At 40.4% G+C, this 17,972-nt stretch overlaps 1 protein-coding gene across 7 annotated transcripts in view; it reads left to right on the forward strand.

The window, feature by feature from the left end:
• Positions 1-17,435, forward strand: part of LOC123505891 (prolyl 4-hydroxylase subunit alpha-1-like) — a 94,715-nt gene extending 77,280 nt beyond the window's left edge. For 3 of the 7 annotated variants that reach the window (XM_045257731.1, XM_045257733.1, XM_045257734.1), the window contains 12 exons: positions 10,455-10,640; positions 10,833-10,987; positions 11,366-11,539; positions 11,780-12,111; positions 12,421-12,552; positions 12,874-13,008; positions 13,536-13,674; positions 14,103-14,188; positions 14,570-14,635; positions 15,859-15,921; positions 16,492-16,657; positions 16,964-17,435. In XM_045257731.1, the coding sequence (XP_045113666.1) occupies positions 10,462-10,640; positions 10,833-10,987; positions 11,366-11,539; positions 11,780-12,111; positions 12,421-12,552; positions 12,874-13,008; positions 13,536-13,674; positions 14,103-14,188; positions 14,570-14,635; positions 15,859-15,921; positions 16,492-16,657; positions 16,964-17,037 (1,701 nt within the window). In that variant the 5' untranslated portion in view covers positions 10,455-10,461 and the 3' untranslated portion in view covers positions 17,038-17,435. Of the gene's footprint in view, positions 1-9,606; positions 9,749-10,454; positions 10,641-10,832; positions 10,988-11,365; positions 11,540-11,779; positions 12,112-12,420; positions 12,553-12,873; positions 13,009-13,535; positions 13,675-14,102; positions 14,189-14,569; positions 14,636-15,858; positions 15,922-16,491; positions 16,658-16,963 lie in introns of those variants that run through there. The other 4 variants (XM_045257732.1, XM_045257737.1, XM_045257736.1 and 1 more) reach the window with 4 other exon arrangements.
• The last annotated feature ends 537 nt before the right edge of the window (positions 17,436-17,972 follow it).

Here is a 17,972-nt window from a genome sequence, read left to right on the forward strand (position 1 = left end):
AGCAGTAGTAGCAGGAGGAGGTAGTGGTGGTGGTGATGGTGGAAGCACGCTTGTCCACACCACACCTCCTGTGTCTCCTTGCCTCCTTGCACCGCCGCGTCCAGCTCCGAACTGCTGATGGTGGTGGTGGTGGTAGTGGTGGCTGGCGGCGAGTGAAGGGGAGGCTCCTGGGTGTGTGTGTGTGTGTGTGTGTGTGTGTGTGAGTGTATGTGTTCCCCGCGTGGCCAGCCAGTGTCGAGGGTTTTTGCAACAGTGTCTTCATTGGCCAGCTGCAGCGATCCGTCCTGAGTGATTGCGATGACTTACACAACGAACTAGATCTGGAGTGGATTGAGGTCAGTGATCGTCCGTCAATCGAGGTCGTACTAGGCGTAATGTTACATAAGTGTGTGCTGATTTAAATGTTCAGTGCTTTCTCTGTCGCCTTTGACTTCTTTCAAGAGGGAAGTAGCCAGATATTTGCTCCTTAATTTGGTTAACCCTTTCTTACCTTCTAGAGAACCAGCATTCAAGTGTGGCTTTTTTTTCATTATATTTTGTTGCCCTTGGCTAGCCCTCTCTTTTACATATATATATATATATATATATATATATATATATATATATATATATATATATATATATATATATATATATATATATATATATATATATATATATATATATATATATATATATATATATATATATATATATATATATATATATATATATATATATATATATATATATATATATATATATATATATATATATATATATATATATATATATATATATATATATATATATATATATATATATATATATATATATATATATAGAGTACGTATACCAAAACTATGTACACTTAATCTTTCAGTGCTGGGATGCATTTTTACCTTGAGTTTTAGGTGTGATTAGGCCATTTTATTGACATTAGGAAGGGTTTATGAAGGTCAGAAGATTAATGGCTACAGTCTTCACTCTTTTAATCCCCCACATGAGTTTCTGAAGCTGTATGAAATCACCAAATAGTCACCAGAATGAATATGGAAATGTGTCATGGTACTGAAGGGGTTAAACGAAATTAAGTGTAAATAAAACCAAAAAATGTAAAAGGAAAATATATAAGTGACAATTGGCATGAGGCACAGGAGTCAATGTTATGTAATTAATGCGTGTTTCTTTACCGTGAAGTTAGAGATGTAAGTTAACTAGACAAATACTGCAGCCATCGTGCACTTTAACCCCGTCAGTATCATGACGCCTTTTTATATTCATTCTGGGGACTATTTGCTGGTTTTATACAGCTTCAGAAACTCATGTGGGGGTATTAAAATAGTGAAGACTGTGGCCATTAATCTCCTCACCTCCACAGACCCTTCCTGATGTCAATAAAATGGTCTAATTGTACTCAAAACTCATGGTAAAAATGTGTCCCAGTTAACATGTCATCTGAGCACCGCTTGAGTGAGTAAGCTGGCTCTCGCGGCGTGTTGGGGTGGCCAGTGCTGTGTCAACCATAGAGTGTCAGTACTGGCTCGTATTCTCGAACAGCCGTGCTTCACCTTCACTCTTTCAAAAGGCTTTTATTTAAATTTACACGTTTTTTTTTTTTTTTTTTTTTTTTTTTTTTCAAGGTGTTTTTTTACGATTCTAGAGACAGAATGACAAGATTTCAATATTCTTAACTGTAGAAACACTTGAAAACCCCGCTAGTCATCACTATGGTCTTAGAGAATAGTCATGGTGAGAGAGAAGTGCGTTTTTTTAAGGTGTTTTTACGGTTCTAGAGGCAGAGTGACAAAATTTTTACATTATTAATTGTAGAAACACTTGAAAACCCCGCTAATCGTCTCGACCTTGAAAAATACTCGTGGTGAGAAAGCAAACCGTTTTTTAAGGAGATTTTTTTTTTTTTTTTTTTACGGTTCTATAGGTAGAGTGACAAGATTTCTGCATTGTTAATTGCAGAAGCACTCTTAAAAACCCGCTAATCATCTCTGTGGCCTTTGAAAATAGTCGCAGTGAGAGAGAAGAGCGTTTTTTCTACGGTTATAGAGACAGAGCGACAAGATTTCTACATTATAAACTAGAAAATACTCCTGAAAACCCCGCTAGTCATCTCTGTGGCCTTGGAAAATAGTCGTGGTGAGAGGGCAGAGCGTTTCGGAATACGGGCCAAGATGTTGTGAGCCGTGAAGTGAGAGATGGGAGTCAGGCTATCACAACACCTGCCACCTTACTCACTCACTCACTCACTACCTAACGTGTGTCTAGGGGCGGGTTTTGGGTTCATTGAGGTGAGTATAGTGGAGGTCAGGAGGGATGTTCAACTAACCTTTCTCTCTCTCTCTTGTGTTCTTTGTGTTCGTTTGTGTTGTGTTGTATTGTCTGTTGGTGTGATTCATCGGAGGTTTGTCTTACTTTGCTTCATTTATTTATTTATTTTTTTTTTTATTTCAGTACATTTTCCTTTTTCTTTTTTTTTTTTTTTTCTCAGCAATCTTCTTCTTTGGATCTGTGTTGTAGTGAGAAACAATGATACTCTCACTCACTCACTCACTCACTCACTCACTCACTCACTCACTCACTCTCTCTCTCTCTCTCTCTCTCTCTCTCTCTCTCTCTCTCTCTCTCTCTCTCTCTCTCTCTCTCTCTCTCTCTCTCTCTCTCTCTCTCTCTCTCTCTCTCTCTCTCTCTCTGGTTTGATGTAGCACGTGTTGACTTGCCGTGGATTTGAGTAGTTCATAATACGCCTGACATACCCATAATACATACCTCTAGTTCCCTCTTGGTGTGTGTGTGTGTGTGTGTGTGTGTGTGTGTGTGTGTGTGTGTGTGTGTGTGTGTGTGTGTGTGTGTGTGTGTGTGTGTGTGTGTGTGTGTGATGTCGTTAATGTAATATGTTTATTTTACCTATTATACAAAAGAGAAGAGAGGCCACAATACACCCAGCACTTGATAACACGTGTATACATCTCAAGCTTCCCTGCGTGGCGCTCTGCATTCACTCACTACGCAAATTTCAGTGCGATTACCGATGCGTATTTGTTTCGTGGCTTCGTGGTGCGTTGTGTTCCTGTAAGGCCGCCATGCAGGTTCTTCTCCCCTTCTCTTCCCCCATCCTTTACCTTTCTCTTTGAGGTCGTAAGATGCCCCTGCCCTCTCTCTCTCTCCCTCTCCCTCTCCCTCTCCCTCTCCCTTCTCATCTGCCTTTCTCCCCAACCTCCCTAACCCGTCTTCCCAATCTTCCCACCCACCCATTACGTACTCCTTCCCTTTCCCTTTCACGCTCCTCCTCATTCCTTGCTTCTCTCCTTCCCCTTCGTCTTTTGATCCTGTAATCCCCATTTTCTTTCTGTCGTTTTCCTTGTCTCCCTTCTCTGTCTTTTTTGTTATTCTACTTGTCTATTATTTCTCTTTCGTGTTTTTTTTTTTTTTTTCTCTCGGTCCTCTGCTCTCCTTCCTTTTCTATTTTTTTTTCTTCCAGTTCTTCCTTTCTTGTCTTATTCTTTTTTTCTGATCAGTGTTTATCTCGGTTTTTTTTCCTATTTCATCCATCTTCTTCTCTTAAATTTATTCTATTCCTTGTCTTTTCTTGTCTTTTTTTTTCACCGTATCTTTTTCCTCTTTCTCCTTGTCTTCTTCTTCTTCTTCTTCTTCTTCTTCTTCTTCTTCTTCTTCTTCTTCTTCTTCTTCTTCTTCTTCTTCTTCTTCTTCTTCTTCTTCTTCTTCTTCTTCTTCTTCTTCTTCTTCTTCTTCTTCTTCCCATCCCATCTCTGTTCATCTCAATTTCTTTGCTGTTACATTCACCCTCTCCTCTTAAATCTGTATTATATCTTGTCCTTTCTTGCCTTTTTTCCTCATCATATCTTCTTCGTCTCTCTCCTTATCTCTCTTCTTGTCTTGTCTTCTTCCCATCCCATTCTAGCTCATCTTAATTTGTTTCCTGTTTCATTCACTCCTTTTAAATCTGTACTGTATTTTGTCCTTTCTTGCCTTTTTTCCCCATCTTATCTTCTTCCTCTCTCTCTCTTCTTGTCTCCTTTGAATCCCATCCCATTCCTTGCATACCTCCTGCCGTCCCTTTCCTTCTCTATCAATTTGCAACCCAACCTCTGTCGCCTTGGCCTAGTCCTCGCAGTCTCCTTATCCATAAAACATTACGTCCCTCCTTTCTCTATCTAGCTCATGCCCTTACCTGCGTTACTATGGTACAGTGAGCGTTTGGGTGACGCGATTTTGAAGAAGTGTCCATTAGAGTTAGATACATTGTGGTGATTAATGGAATGGATTATAAAGTGTGTAAAAAGTGGTATTAGATTTCGTTCAAATGTTCAGCAGCGTTCGTGTTCTGAAACACTTTGCTCTCTCGCCACTACTGTTTTCCAAAGCCACAGGGATGATTAGCCGGGTTTCCCAAGAGTGTTTCTCCAGTTAATCATATATAAATCTTGTTAATTAGTCACTAGAACGATAAAAACAACCTTATAAACTTGTGTCACTTCAACTAGAACCGTTTAAATGAAATGGAGGTGAAGATAAAAGTGTTTCAGAATTTAAAAACGCTCAGCTCTCACCACGGCTGTTTCTCAAAGGCCACTAACCGGGTTTTCAAGAGTGCATCCCTTATTAATAATACAAAAATCTCACTAATCTGTCACTAAAACCATAAAAAAAAACACTTGAAAACCTGTGACAGAGATGACTAATCGGTTTCTCAAGAGTGCATCCCTTATTAATAATACAAAAAAATCGCTAATCTGTCACTAAAGCCATAAAAAACACTTGGAAACCTGTGTCACTTCATCTAGAGCCTTTTGAACGTAGCTGAGAAGGTATGGCTAAGTGTTTCATAATCCCCCAGGTGAGAGGTGTCACAAAAAGGTGGTTCCAGTTATGTAAAGGAGTGGACGTGGTTGTCATTGGTGGCTGAGTCCTCCCTCGCCTTGGTAACTGACGGCAGCTCCTCGTAGGGTTCCTTCTGTCCGTATTTTTTTTTTTTTTATACCATGTGGGCTTTTCACGGGAATTTCTGGGCTAAAGGAGATACTTTTTGTGGCACCTCCTATCTCAAAGCCAACCCGCTAGGAAACCGTTGCCCCGAGTGAGGAAGCCCAACCTACACTCGGACCGTGGACAGGATTCGAACCCGTGCGCTTGGAGACCCCTCGGACCCCCAAAGCACGCATGGTTCCACTGCACCACGGCGGGTGTTGTGCATTTTTCTTCGAGGCGAGATAAAAAAAAAAAAAAAAAAGACCAGGAAGAAAGATAGGAAGGAGAGTAGGGAATGGAGAAAAAGAGAGAGAAAAAACGACAGGGAGAAATAAGAAACAGACATGTAGAATACCACGTGTATGTTTGATGTCTTATGCTCTCTCTCTCTCTCTCTCTCTCTCTCTCTCTCTCTCTCTCTCTCTCTGGTGTAATACTTCCTTTATGTTTTTTCATGGTAAATTTCAGTTATGTATGTTTTCAGGGTACGTTTGACCTTTACGACGGCACAGCTCCTTTACCCTTTTAAGCCTCCATTTTTTCTTGTGTGTGTGTGTGTGTGTGTGTGTGTGTGTGTGTGTGTGTGTGTGTGTGTGTGTGTGTTGCATGACAAGCTCAGGTTTATGTAGCTTCTCTATTCACTTATGCTTTCGTTCGTTGAAATTGAGTTTATATTTGCATTTTTTTTTTTATTTATTTTATTTATTTTTTTTTTTTCATTTTGTTTGTTTTAAATTTTCTTGTGCTTCGTTGATTTATTTATTCATATTTTTTATCGGAGAATTTGAAGGTTTCTATCGTGGGAAGAGGAAGTTTCAACCCCTCCATTACTTAAACGCATTTTTACCATGAGTTTTGAGTATGATCAGACGATTTTATTGACATTAGGAAGGGTCTAAGGAGGTCAGAAGATTAATAAACAAAGTCGTCACTATTTCAATCACCACATACGTTTCTAAAGCTGTATAAAATCACCAAATAGTAAGCAGAATGAATATGGAAATGCGTCATGGTACTGAAGAGGTCAAGGAATAAGGAAAGAGGTATTTATATTCATTCGTATTATTTTCTAGAGGAGTTTGAAGTTTGAGAGAAAAAGGAAATTACGAGAAGGAAAAAAGTAGGCATTCATTAGCAAACGTGTGATATTGTGAAGGTTAGAATGATACTATTAGTGAAATATATAGTGAATGTAACACGCATGGATCTAACACGGTATTTTCTAGAGAAGTTTGAAGTTTGAAAGAAAAAGGAAATTACGTAAAGAAGGAAAGAAGTAGACATTTATAAGCAAGATATTTGTGAAGGTTACAATGATACTATTAGTGAAGTGTATAGTGAATGTAATGATACATATGAATTTAACACGGTGGATAGTGAAATAATCAGAAGAAATAAGGAGAAAGATGAGGAGGAGGAGAAAGAGAAGAAAAGAGGAGGAAGCGAGGTAGTAGTATAAGGTACAGTGGAACCATGCGTGCTTTGGGGTCCGAGGGGTCTCCAAGCGCATGGATTCGAATCCTGTCCACGGTCCGAATGTAGGTTGGGCTTCCTCACTTGGGGCAATGCTTTCCTAGCGGGTGGGCTTTGAGATAGGAGGTACCCCCCAAAGTACCCCCTTTAACTCATAAATTCCCGTGAAAAGCCCACATGGTATAAATAGAAAAAAAAAAAAGGAAAGGGATGGATTGAAGAAATAAGGATAGAAAGGAGAAAGACTGGGAGGAGGAGGAGGAGAAAGAGGAAGAAAAGGAGGAGGAAGCGAGGTAGAAATATAAGGAAAGGAGATGGAATGATACGATAATGATATAAGAATTGAAGAAACATCACAGATTTATATTGAATTAGACAACGTGGTTTCTGATGCACAAGGAGAAGAGGGAATAGGGGCGGAAAGGTGGAGAAAGAAGAAGAGAAGGAGGAAGAGTAGAAAGAATGAATACGAGAATGGTGTAAAGATAATAGAAACCGCAAATTTTTGTAGCGAAGGTTAGAGACACGAGATGAAAATAAGAGAAAAAACAGCAAAATTATTATATCGAAAGTTAGAAGCACGAAATTGATTAAGATATGAAAAGCACTTCTAGTTTTTATATCGAAGGTTAGAGACACGAGATGAATGAAAATATTAGAAACACCTTTGATTTTTACATCGAAAGTTAGACACGCGAGATGAAAATACGAGAAAAACAACAAAATTTTATATCGAAAGTTAGAGGCACGAGATAATTAGAATATAAGAAACAGTAATTTTTTTATATCGAAACTTAGAGGCACGAGATGGATGAAAATATAAGCAACACCTTTGATTTTTGTCAAAAGTTAAAGACACGAGATGAAAATACGAGAAAAACAGCAAAATTATTATATCGAGATAATTAGAATATAAGAAACACAACAATTTTTTTTAATATCGAAACTTAGAGACACGAGATGAAAATACAAGAAAAACAGCAGATTTTTATATCGAAAGTTGGATGCTACAAGTTCCCGCTTCTCCCCCTCCCCCTTAACCACAGCCCAAATCTTCCCCACCTCCCATCCCCTATCCCCCATCCCCGCAGGAAATACGAAGTAGCTACTGCGCATGGCTGGTCTTTTGTGTAACTCTGTCTTGCTCCATCATTACCGAGGTTGCGCATGAGAGAGAGAGAGAGTGTTTCACTGTTTGATCTGCTGCAGTCTCTGACGAGACAGCCAGACGTTACCCTACGGAACGAGCTCAGAGCTCATTATCTCCGATCTTGGGATCCAGGCACACAACACACACCAGGACAACAAGGTCACAACTCCTCGATTTACATCCCGTACCTACTCACTGCTAGGTGAACAGGGGCTACACGTGAAAGGAGACACACCCAAATATCTCCACCCAGCCGAGGAATCGAACCCCGGTCCTCGGGCTTGTGAAACCAGCGCTTTAACCACTGAGCTACCGCGTGTGTGTGTGTGTGTGTGTGTGTGTGTGTGTGTTCCTTTATCCTACATGATGGTAATACACACAGCCACACGGTCACACGCTTGAAATGAAGAACACCACACAGTGCCGCGCTAGTTGAGATGACAGAATGCACTGCAGATGAACTGACAAAATGCAGTAAAAAAAAAAAAAAAAGAAAGATAATAATAAATTAAAATGAAAGAAATAAAAAATAAATAAGTAAATAAGAATATCATAAAAGTCGAGTATAAGATGTAAAATATGGTGACATTTACATATTTACGCAGATACAATGGCATTACACATTACGTATACTTGGATAAAGATAGATAAGAAAAATAGTAATTAATAGATTGGTAATACACGAAATAAAAATAAAAAAAAAAGTGAAAGATCGTGGGGACTGAATGAAACACACAAAACAACCAAGAATCATAATCTATATTGACATTTATACTACAGCTTGAAAATAAATAAATAAATAAATAAACCAATAGGAAAACACATTGGGAATCTTGCTAATAATATATCTTTATTTGGTAGTATTTATCGCGTGGAAAGCCTTGAAGATTGCGTCACTTGCGTGGTGGTGTAGGGGTTGGGACACGCTGCACCTGGTCACCTACTTCCACCTCTTCATGAATACAGCTCACTACACAGCACGGGAAGGGGATAGAATTACCAATCACACCAACCACTTCCTCACTCACAGCTGGAGAAAGAGAAACACAAAAAATCACAGAGAAAACATTTAAACGCAATTAAAAAAAAAAAAAAATAGAGAATACTAAGACCAACATTAGCAGCGGGGTGACAGGGAAGGACAGACAGACAGAGAGAGGAATGACTGGAGGAGACTAGCAGCCAATGTAACAGAGGTGTAGAGTAGGAGAAAAATGCAAATAACAGGGACTGAATTGGTTTGCACGCGTAAATCGAGAGAAGGGTAAACAGTAATCTACGTTGTCTGAAGACTGGTTGATGTGGAAACTGGTGGAAAGAAGTATACGGCAAGCTAGAAATGTGGGAGGACTACATAAGAAGGAAGGGGAAAAAATAGTAGATATAGAAGAAGAAGACAAGTTAAATATATGGAAGGATTGCATAGAAAGAAAGGAAAAAGAGTTGGTATGGAAGAAGAAGAAGAAAAAGAAGAAAAGAAAAAGATGAAAATCAATGAAGAGATTAATGGACGGCAAAGGAGAGAGTCAATTATTTTCCGTGCTTCACTTTACAGTACTACTACTACTCTCTCTCTCTCTCTCTCTCTCTCTTGAAACCCAAAACCCTTAGAGCCAGGACACCCGCCATTCACTCAGATTGTGGAGGAATTCGCTGCAGGACTTAGCCCTGTTAATGGGCCAAATATTTAGTATATAATGTATTGTGTACTTGTAAGTGTATCTTTAAAGTACTGTTGACGAGGTCGCTGTGCGACTGATACAGGATAACCTAGATGGGCCCTGGTGGCCCTTTGTTATCCTATTATGTATGTTATGTTATGTTAGCATTTTACAGGAGAGAGAGAGAGAGAGAGAGCGAGCGAGCGAGTGCTTCCCACGCACACTCAACATGTCAACAAACCAGCGTGAGAGAGAGAGAGAGAGAGGCGTGGACTGGCGGAGTGTGTGGCAGTGTGGGGTTCCTGCGTCCCTGTAGCCATGGTGTGGGCGGTAATGGTCCTCCCCGGCACCCAGCTGACTCCTGTAGCAGCTTGCATTGCGTATCTTTGCACTGCTTGCCTTGCCTTCCCTTGCTTGTTAGGGGTGGGGGCGGCGCACAGTAGGGACAGGGCTGACATCCACGCACACGCCCGCACGGAAGGTAAAGGGCAAGACAGGGGAGGGTATGGCACGATAGACACTGGTGGATGCATGGGGTGTCTCGTGGTGTGTGGTATTGAAGGGTCACCAGTGTCTCTGTGTGTGGGTGTGTGGTGGGTATTTGTTCACTTCACAGAAACTGGTGGCTACGTTAGGTTGTGTGTATGTAGGTGAATTCAGTGATCTAAGAATACTTACTGCCTTTTGATGGATAATACTGAAGTAACATTTGCTTTTTCATCTGAGTGCTAGCTTAGGTTAAGTTTGTATCGGTCGAGCTCTTTGATTTCATTGTTGCTCTTCTCATCGTCCAAGTTCATGCTGGCTTACCATGTTTAACTAAGAAAAACTGGTAGGGTGGCAAGAATGCATTGTAGGTTGGTAGAGTTGTTGGCAGTTACTGGCAGATAGATAAAAAGTGAGACTTGCTGCTTGCTCACCACATCAAAACAAGAGAAATGTGCATTCTGCTCACTTCTACTCTCCATTTTATTTATTTTGATTATCCCTTGGCGTGACTTTACAATTTACATACAGTCACAACACAAACCCATAACACTGATATTGTGTGCAATACAATGGAAATTTCCACAGCTGTAACATTTGTATTAATATTACTGTATGCTATGATATCTGTAGTTGAAATATATCATGTAAAGATTATAAGTAAATAATCTTGGTTACTAATTATAATTGTTATGTTGCAGGTGAGCCATGGGGTGGTTGGCAGTGGCGGTGGTGGCGGTGGTGGCTGTGCTGGCAGTGCCCTGCCGAGGGGAGGTGTTCACATCCATGTCAGACATGAGTCGCCTGCTCACCACGGAGGGAGAGATGATCAGAGCCATCGAGAACTTCATCATTGCACAAGAAGAAAAACTTCAAAAACTAAAAAAGTTTGTGCTTGAGGAAATATTTCAAATTTATCTATATTCTCATTTTTTGAGTCTAATGCACTGACAATTCAGGTTTTCTAACACAAACTTGATTAAGACGGAATGGGTTCATGTATTTGCAATTTATGTTCTATTATTTTCAGTTCACCCTTCTGTGTTTGTAGTTTATTGCCAATTCACATTTTCCAACAGAGACTTGACTGAGATGGAGCGAGTCCATGACGTGGCGGCACACTCACCCGAAGACTTCCTGGCCAACCCAATCAACGCCTACCTGCTGGTGAAGAGACTCACTGTGGACTGGGCCGACCTGCAGGATGTCATGACTGACAACACCATGGGCAAAGGTGACGCTCACGGACTGTATGATTTATTTACTCTTTGTGTTTGCTTGTGTTTTGCTGTGTCTGTTTGTAGGAGATCATGCAGACAGGACTAGGAGTGTGTACGAGTGTGTGGTGTCTTTTGGGGCCACCCTGAATGAGATTGTCACTTGGCATGTACAGTAGATATGTATGTACATCATGTTTTTATTTCTTCACAGCATTTGATGGAGAGTCAAATATTAGAACTAAAGGTTTAAGAGATTAGAGTGATTTAGCGTGACTGTGAAGGTGAAAGGTGCCTGCCTTATTTTGGCTGCTGACCCATTTTGTGAAGGCAGCCTTGATATGTGTATGCTTGCATATGTTTTGTGCCGAGTTGTAATAGTGGAATGTTTTCAGAAATGTTGAACAATTTGACGAGCATGGCTGAGTTCCTGCGGTGGCCGGATGAAGAGGACTTGAATGGTGCGGCCACGGCACTGATGCGGCTGCAGGACACCTACAACCTGGACACTGCCCAGCTGGCTCGAGGCCAGATCCTGGGCAAGAAACAGGCCTACAGGGAGCTGACTGGTAGGCTGCACTGCATTGCTGTCATTTATACTTAGCTCTCTACATCCTTGTATGAATCAGATCAACATGTGTATACATACTACTTCAGTTCTATTGAGAACATGGAAATGAACAATGAATTTAGTGACTTTTGTAATTATTAGGTTTGTAATCCATGTTTCCTAGATTCTAAAGTGAAGTATGGCATATCATAGTGTTTTGTCTGGTCCTGAAATGTTCATCTCCCACATTGGTGTGTAGCGGCTGACTGCTTTGAGCTGGGGCGCCAGAGCTACAACTCAGGAGACCACTACCACACCACATTGTGGATGACAGAGTCCCTCACTCGCCTGGAGAGTGAGAACAACAAAACTTTGGAGCACGCAGACATCCTGGAATACTTGGCCTTCTCAACGTACATGCAGGGAAATGTCCGCCAGGCCCTCAAGTTGACCAACGAGCTGCTCCTGGAGAGACCCAACCACCAGAGGGCGCTGGGCAACAAGGTGTACTATGAGCAGGCACTCAACAACCAGGAGGCCAGCAAGAGAGGGGAGGATGTGGATTCCCTTCATGAGGAGGCTGTAGAGAAGGTGAGTGTGAAGACTGTTATGGTTTTGACAACAGCAACTAAGAAAATTACTTGCTGGAGTAGAGGCAGTTGGTTAATAAAGTTTCTCCTTGTGTATTTACTTTTGCCTACTCTGACACTTGTTCCTAGAAAGAGTGATTCTGTTAGTTTTTAGATGTTTCACCAAGGAGTTTTTATTTCCTCCTGACTGTTGAGTTCTTTACATCTCAGGTCTGTATGCCTTGGTTAGTGTAGGAAAGCTGATAGTCAAAGTTTGTAGGTGATGTTTGGCAAGTTTAGTAAAGTGTCTTGGAATCCTGACTTTCCACAGGGATACACCGTGACAGAGAACACCCTGGCCAATGACGCCTACCACAGGGAGCGCCGGTCCTACGAACGGCTGTGTCGAGGAGAGGGTAGATTGTCGCCAAAGCTCTCCAAAAGGCTCCACTGCTACTACCAAGTACTGCATCATTATCTCTCTCTCTCTCTCTCTCTCTCTCTCTCTCTCTCTCTCTCTCTCTCTCTCTCTCTCTCTCTCTCTCTCTCTCTCTCTCTCTCTCTCTCTCTCTCTCATATTGGTAATCTTTAGTACATACTCAATTTTTGGCCCTGAAAGAGATGTTTGGATTTGTACAGTACTGGTGTCTTTTGGATGAGGTTATATATTCCTTTTTTTAAGCAAGAACTAAGGGGAAAAAAAAAAAAGGCCCACTTAAATGCCAGTTCCCTAAAAAGAGTCATGAACATTGTAGTGGTGAGTAATGTGCCTTTGTCTTTCCAGTATGGCCCCAGTGACTACCTGAAGATTGGTCCCGTCAAGGCTGAGCTGGCACACATCAACCCAACTATTTACATTTATCATGATGTTCTCACTGATAAAGAAATTTCAGTGATAAAAGAACTTGCTACACCGCTGGTAAGTTTCTGGCATTTCTCTTCTTTCCATAAGTCATGAAGCTCTTGTTCACATTGCAAGTGTATGAACATGTAACTGTCACAATACATGTCAAGCACAGGGTAGGGTTGGGCTTGTGCTCACGATGTTGCTCACTTGCTGTTGTCTTGTCATCTCTCCTCTGTCACATACCATGATTTTATTTACAATGTCATAATAATTTTATTGAAAAAAAGCAATGCAAACATTTTCAATTCTGGGACTTCATCTCACATTATCTTGATTATATTATACTATGCAAATTTTAACTTTATTTTGAAATATTTGTAGTCTATCATTCTTCTGTCTAATGATAAGAAAATAAAATATGTATTGCATGAAGTAATGGAGATCTAGGAAATCTATGTAGAATTTATAGTAGGAGAGGGTAAGCAGGAGCCACATACCCATCAGCACTGAGGGTGCAGCAGCCACTGTCTAACCAGCAACAAGGTTACAGAATGAGAATGAGTGCACTAGTCATGGTAATGCTGTGCTCATCATTACAGTTCAGGAGAGCCACTGTGCAGAACTACAAGACTGGAGAGCTTGAAATAGCATCCTATCGCATCAGCAAGTCATCTTGGCTGAAGGCAGAAGACTCAGAGGTTGTGTGGACAGTCAATGAACGTGTGGCTGCCATCACAGGTAAAATTGTCCTCCTGCTTCCTGATAAAGAATAATTTTTCATTTATATTTGCTTTGTCTTGATGGAATGAAATCTGTGGTAATATAATTTAGTAAAGACATGCAAGAACTTAAAAGGGAACACTTCCATTAATAGATTTTTTATATTTCATTAAAAAACCTACACTGTACAGAGCTGTAATGTGAGTGTCTGACCATAGCTCTCATTCATTACTGAGTGCAGTAAAGTCATTATGTTTGATTTGTTGTCCTTAATAGAAAAGGGAAAAAATTACCAAAAATGAAGAAATGCCAAGTTTGACTGAGTTTAAAGACAATAGTTGCTATTTAGGATATTCTTTACAACACTTTACCTTTGTGACTGTGAGCGAGTAACATGCACAGCACTTTCCATTGTTGTCATGTTTGATTTCCTCACACCATTGCAGGACTGAACATGAACACTGCCGAGGAGCTCCAGGTTGCCAACTACGGCCTTGGTGGTCACTACGAGCCTCACTTTGACTATGCTCGGGTGAGTCGCACACAAGAACACATTAAACATGCTTGAGTCATTATTGGAATCTATTTTTAAATTTAGCAAACTGAATTTAAGGATCACTTTCTGCTGACAGTGTGTAACAGAATCTGCTTCCTGGAATATAAACACAGTAAATATGTATTGGTCATTAGAAGACTTTATTTTTGTTTTTGTCACATACACTTCTGAAGTTGTGATTTCAAGGTGTGCAGTTTGCTGAGATTGTTGCAGAGGTTAATATATTTATTTTCTTAACTTGGTATAAAATCAAAGTTCACATTTATTCTAATTTTGTAATACGTATTGTACCCATTAGTTACAGATTTCAAGGTCTTTTCAGTTGCAGTAATGTTTTTTTCAAAACTCATTTCACAGCGAGAAGAGAAAGATGCCTTTAAATCTTTAGGAACTGGTAACAGAATTGCTACTTTCCTATTCTATGTAAGTAGATGAAAGGTGAAGTTAGTAATTTTGTGTCCTCAGACAATACTAACTGTGTGAACCATTGATAGGGAAACTGTGAGGAAAACTATTGTTCATTTTGTCATATAGAAGAATGCCTTTATTCACTACAAATGATCGCCTCACACACTTGTGGTAACATGACCAAGAAAAGGCTCTGCTGTCATGATGTGTATGGAAGGTTGAAGTTCCATAAGAGAAAGTTACCTCACAGTTCCCCTTCAGTCACAAGACAGAGCATGGCATTAACTTGCTTCCAAACTGCTGCCATGTGAAGTCAGGCAAGACACATTGTTGTTCCACAAGTTTTGTTGTTTCAAGTCGGTCATTAGTGGATGGATGCAGCTTTTTAATGCATTCGTTTTATATGTCGTACATGCACACTGGCCAGTGTGACTTGCTGACTTCAGTAATGGCTGGGGTGACATGCTCTGCTCTGCTGTATGCTGTGCCTTATCTTCCTTTCACCTCCAGGACTTGACAGTTCCAACTAGCAGCTTTGCTCAGGAAACAGCATGCACAGTGTCAGGAAATGTGGCATATCACATCTGGTGCTGCAACACTAATAACACACTAACATTGCCTATGCTTTGATGTAACACTAGAATACTAATTGAATGTGACTAATTCTCTTTCTGAGCAATAGAATCAACAGTCTTTCTACTCATTTTGATGTGAGAACCATGAAATGACTGCAAATGGACAAATTTACATAAGAGATTAGAAAGAAAAAAAAAAAGATATGTACATTCAAAATATTTCCCATACAAAATTGACATGCCTAACCAAGTGTTGACCTTGAAAGCCTCACATGTTGCTGCTTTGAGTGAAACATTTCCCTCAGGATAAAATCTTAGTCACATTACCCACAATTCACTGCTGTATGTAGAGAAATTTATCATGGTATATACTAAGATGCAGTGATAGTGAAGTAAACATAACAGCTATAACCCAAGAGTAAAGATTGGTAAATACTGTGTGCACTGGCAGCCACATATAAAGACCTGAGTCATTAATCTCACCAAAAAGTGAAACAGGCAAAGAGTGTAGCCATTAATTTTGTAGTCAATAAACATGCTGAGCATTCCATTATTGAGACAATTCCATTGCTGTGTTGTTGGTGTGACATGACAGACAAGTGAAGGACAGGACCAAAGATTCCCTCTATAACCCAGGACTGTGTGTGACCTTGCATGTTACAGGACCATGACAAGGAGGATGACTTGGGCCCTTGGGGCAATCGCATGTCAACTTTATTGTTTTATGTGAGTAGCTTGACAACAAATCCCACCCTACAATAATGTTACTTGTGATGCTGTTTAGTGTGCCAACATAACTCCATGATCTCTTATATGGTTTTGCTTTTTAGTCTCAGCAAGATTAACAAATTTGATGTTAGCCATACACCACAAGTTCTCAGACAACATCTATAAGTAAGACTCAAACCCATAACAGCTTGTGTGTGCTGACCTGCTCCCTGCTTACATATGTTATCAACTGCTTTCTACTTTTCATTATTCAATTTAGGATTTTTTAAAAAGACTACCATAATGTAGGTAATTCTTTCCAGCTGTTTTGGTTCACTTTTTTGTCAGAAATTGTCTGTAAGCTGCTAATTTGAATATTCAGAGATCTTTAAATATTTATAATTTGGTATTTATTTGTTATGGAAACATTGTTACTTAAAGTATGTAAATCACTCTGTGATGTACTTAAAAAATCACAATTGGTAAATCACCATCTTGAACTACCTTGCTTGAAGTAGTGCACCAACACAAGCCTGTGGTGGCTATGCACTGACCATTGGCTGCCTCTCCTTCCCCCCCACCCTCCAGATGAGTGACGTTGAGGCAGGAGGAGCCACAGTGTTCCCTCAGATCAACCTGTCACTGTGGCCCAAGAAGGGTGCTGCTGCCTTCTGGCACAACCTGCATCCCAATGGTGAGGGCGACGAACTAACCCGCCACGCTGCCTGCCCGGTACTGGTGGGCACCAAATGGGGTAAGGATACGTCTACCTAGATCCAATACTATTCAGTACTCATGCACCTGGCAACTTATATTTTCTTGCCTAGTATTTTTGATGTAACTGAGCAGTACTTAAGCTTCAGATAAAAACTTCATCCTTGAATTTTGACCACCACTATTAGGAAATGTCTCAATAGGTGATGCCTTGGTGAAACTGTGCAGTGATTTCTGTAATATATTTATGTACTTTAAGGAAAAACTTATACTGCTGCACTCACAGATATTCAGACCAGTCACCACAGCAGTGCATTAAATGACCTGATGTTTGTTCTCTCTGCAGTGTCTAACAAGTGGATCCATGAACGAGGGCAGGAGTTCAGGAGACCGTGTGGCCTGAGCCCCAAGGACTTGTAGTGGTGCAGCGGCTCTTGGTGGGCACTGTGTGATATCAAGTGGGACAGGGCGGGGTTTTCTTAACCTTGAGAATGCTGCATTGTTAATATGTATAAATCTGTGAATGAGTGCCGGCTGCTCAGTCAGTGTGTTGATAGAACTAAATATTCTTTCTTAGATCTCATAGCAGTTATTGCAGCCAAATGTACTGACACACAAAACTGTAACAGACTTGGACTTGCATCATTGTCATCACTTACTGGAAGTCACACTTTGTCACATTATGATTGCCAGTATTGACATGAGTGGAGTGCATTGGCCCCAGTATCTTGCTTGGATGTAATTCTGAATCTGCATGCTCATGTTACTTCATGTTTGATATGAATGATAAAGCTTGTGACAGTAAAAACTTTTCATAAGTCTGTGTTCTTTTATCCTATACACACAATGGTCATGTTTGTAAAGAAAATATAAAAAGTAACTTTGTAGTGTTTAACCTAAACACTTCCATTGATCTTTTAGGAGCAGGCACATTCAAACACCCAGCATTGTCACATTTCAGAACGTAACAAAACTCGCACGTAGCTTTCCCCCTCCCCCATCTCGCACAACCTTCTCCTTACCCAACATCTTGCTAAGAACCATCGCCCCAGACATGTGGTGTGTGCTGAACTTGACATTCTACGCATTACATATTGAGAGAGAGAGAGAGAGAGAGAGAGCAAACTGCCAAACATCTTCAATAGAGAATACCTATAATTCCCATAAAGGCCGTTTCACACTGGAGACGACGCACTAGAGTCGGGCTGACTTTGGTTGCTATGGGTATGTTCACACCGAGCGCGATGCTAAGCGAGACATTCACTGTGGTGGAGGCTGGTTGACTTGAAATTGACAGTTCCTAACGTGGAGGAAGAGGAGTTATTAAATGTATCTTTAGCCTTGAATAATAAGAG

The sequence above is a fragment of the Portunus trituberculatus genome, chromosome 18, assembly GCF_017591435.1.
Source record: "Portunus trituberculatus isolate SZX2019 chromosome 18, ASM1759143v1, whole genome shotgun sequence".
Taxonomy (NCBI): domain Eukaryota; kingdom Metazoa; phylum Arthropoda; class Malacostraca; order Decapoda; family Portunidae; genus Portunus; species Portunus trituberculatus.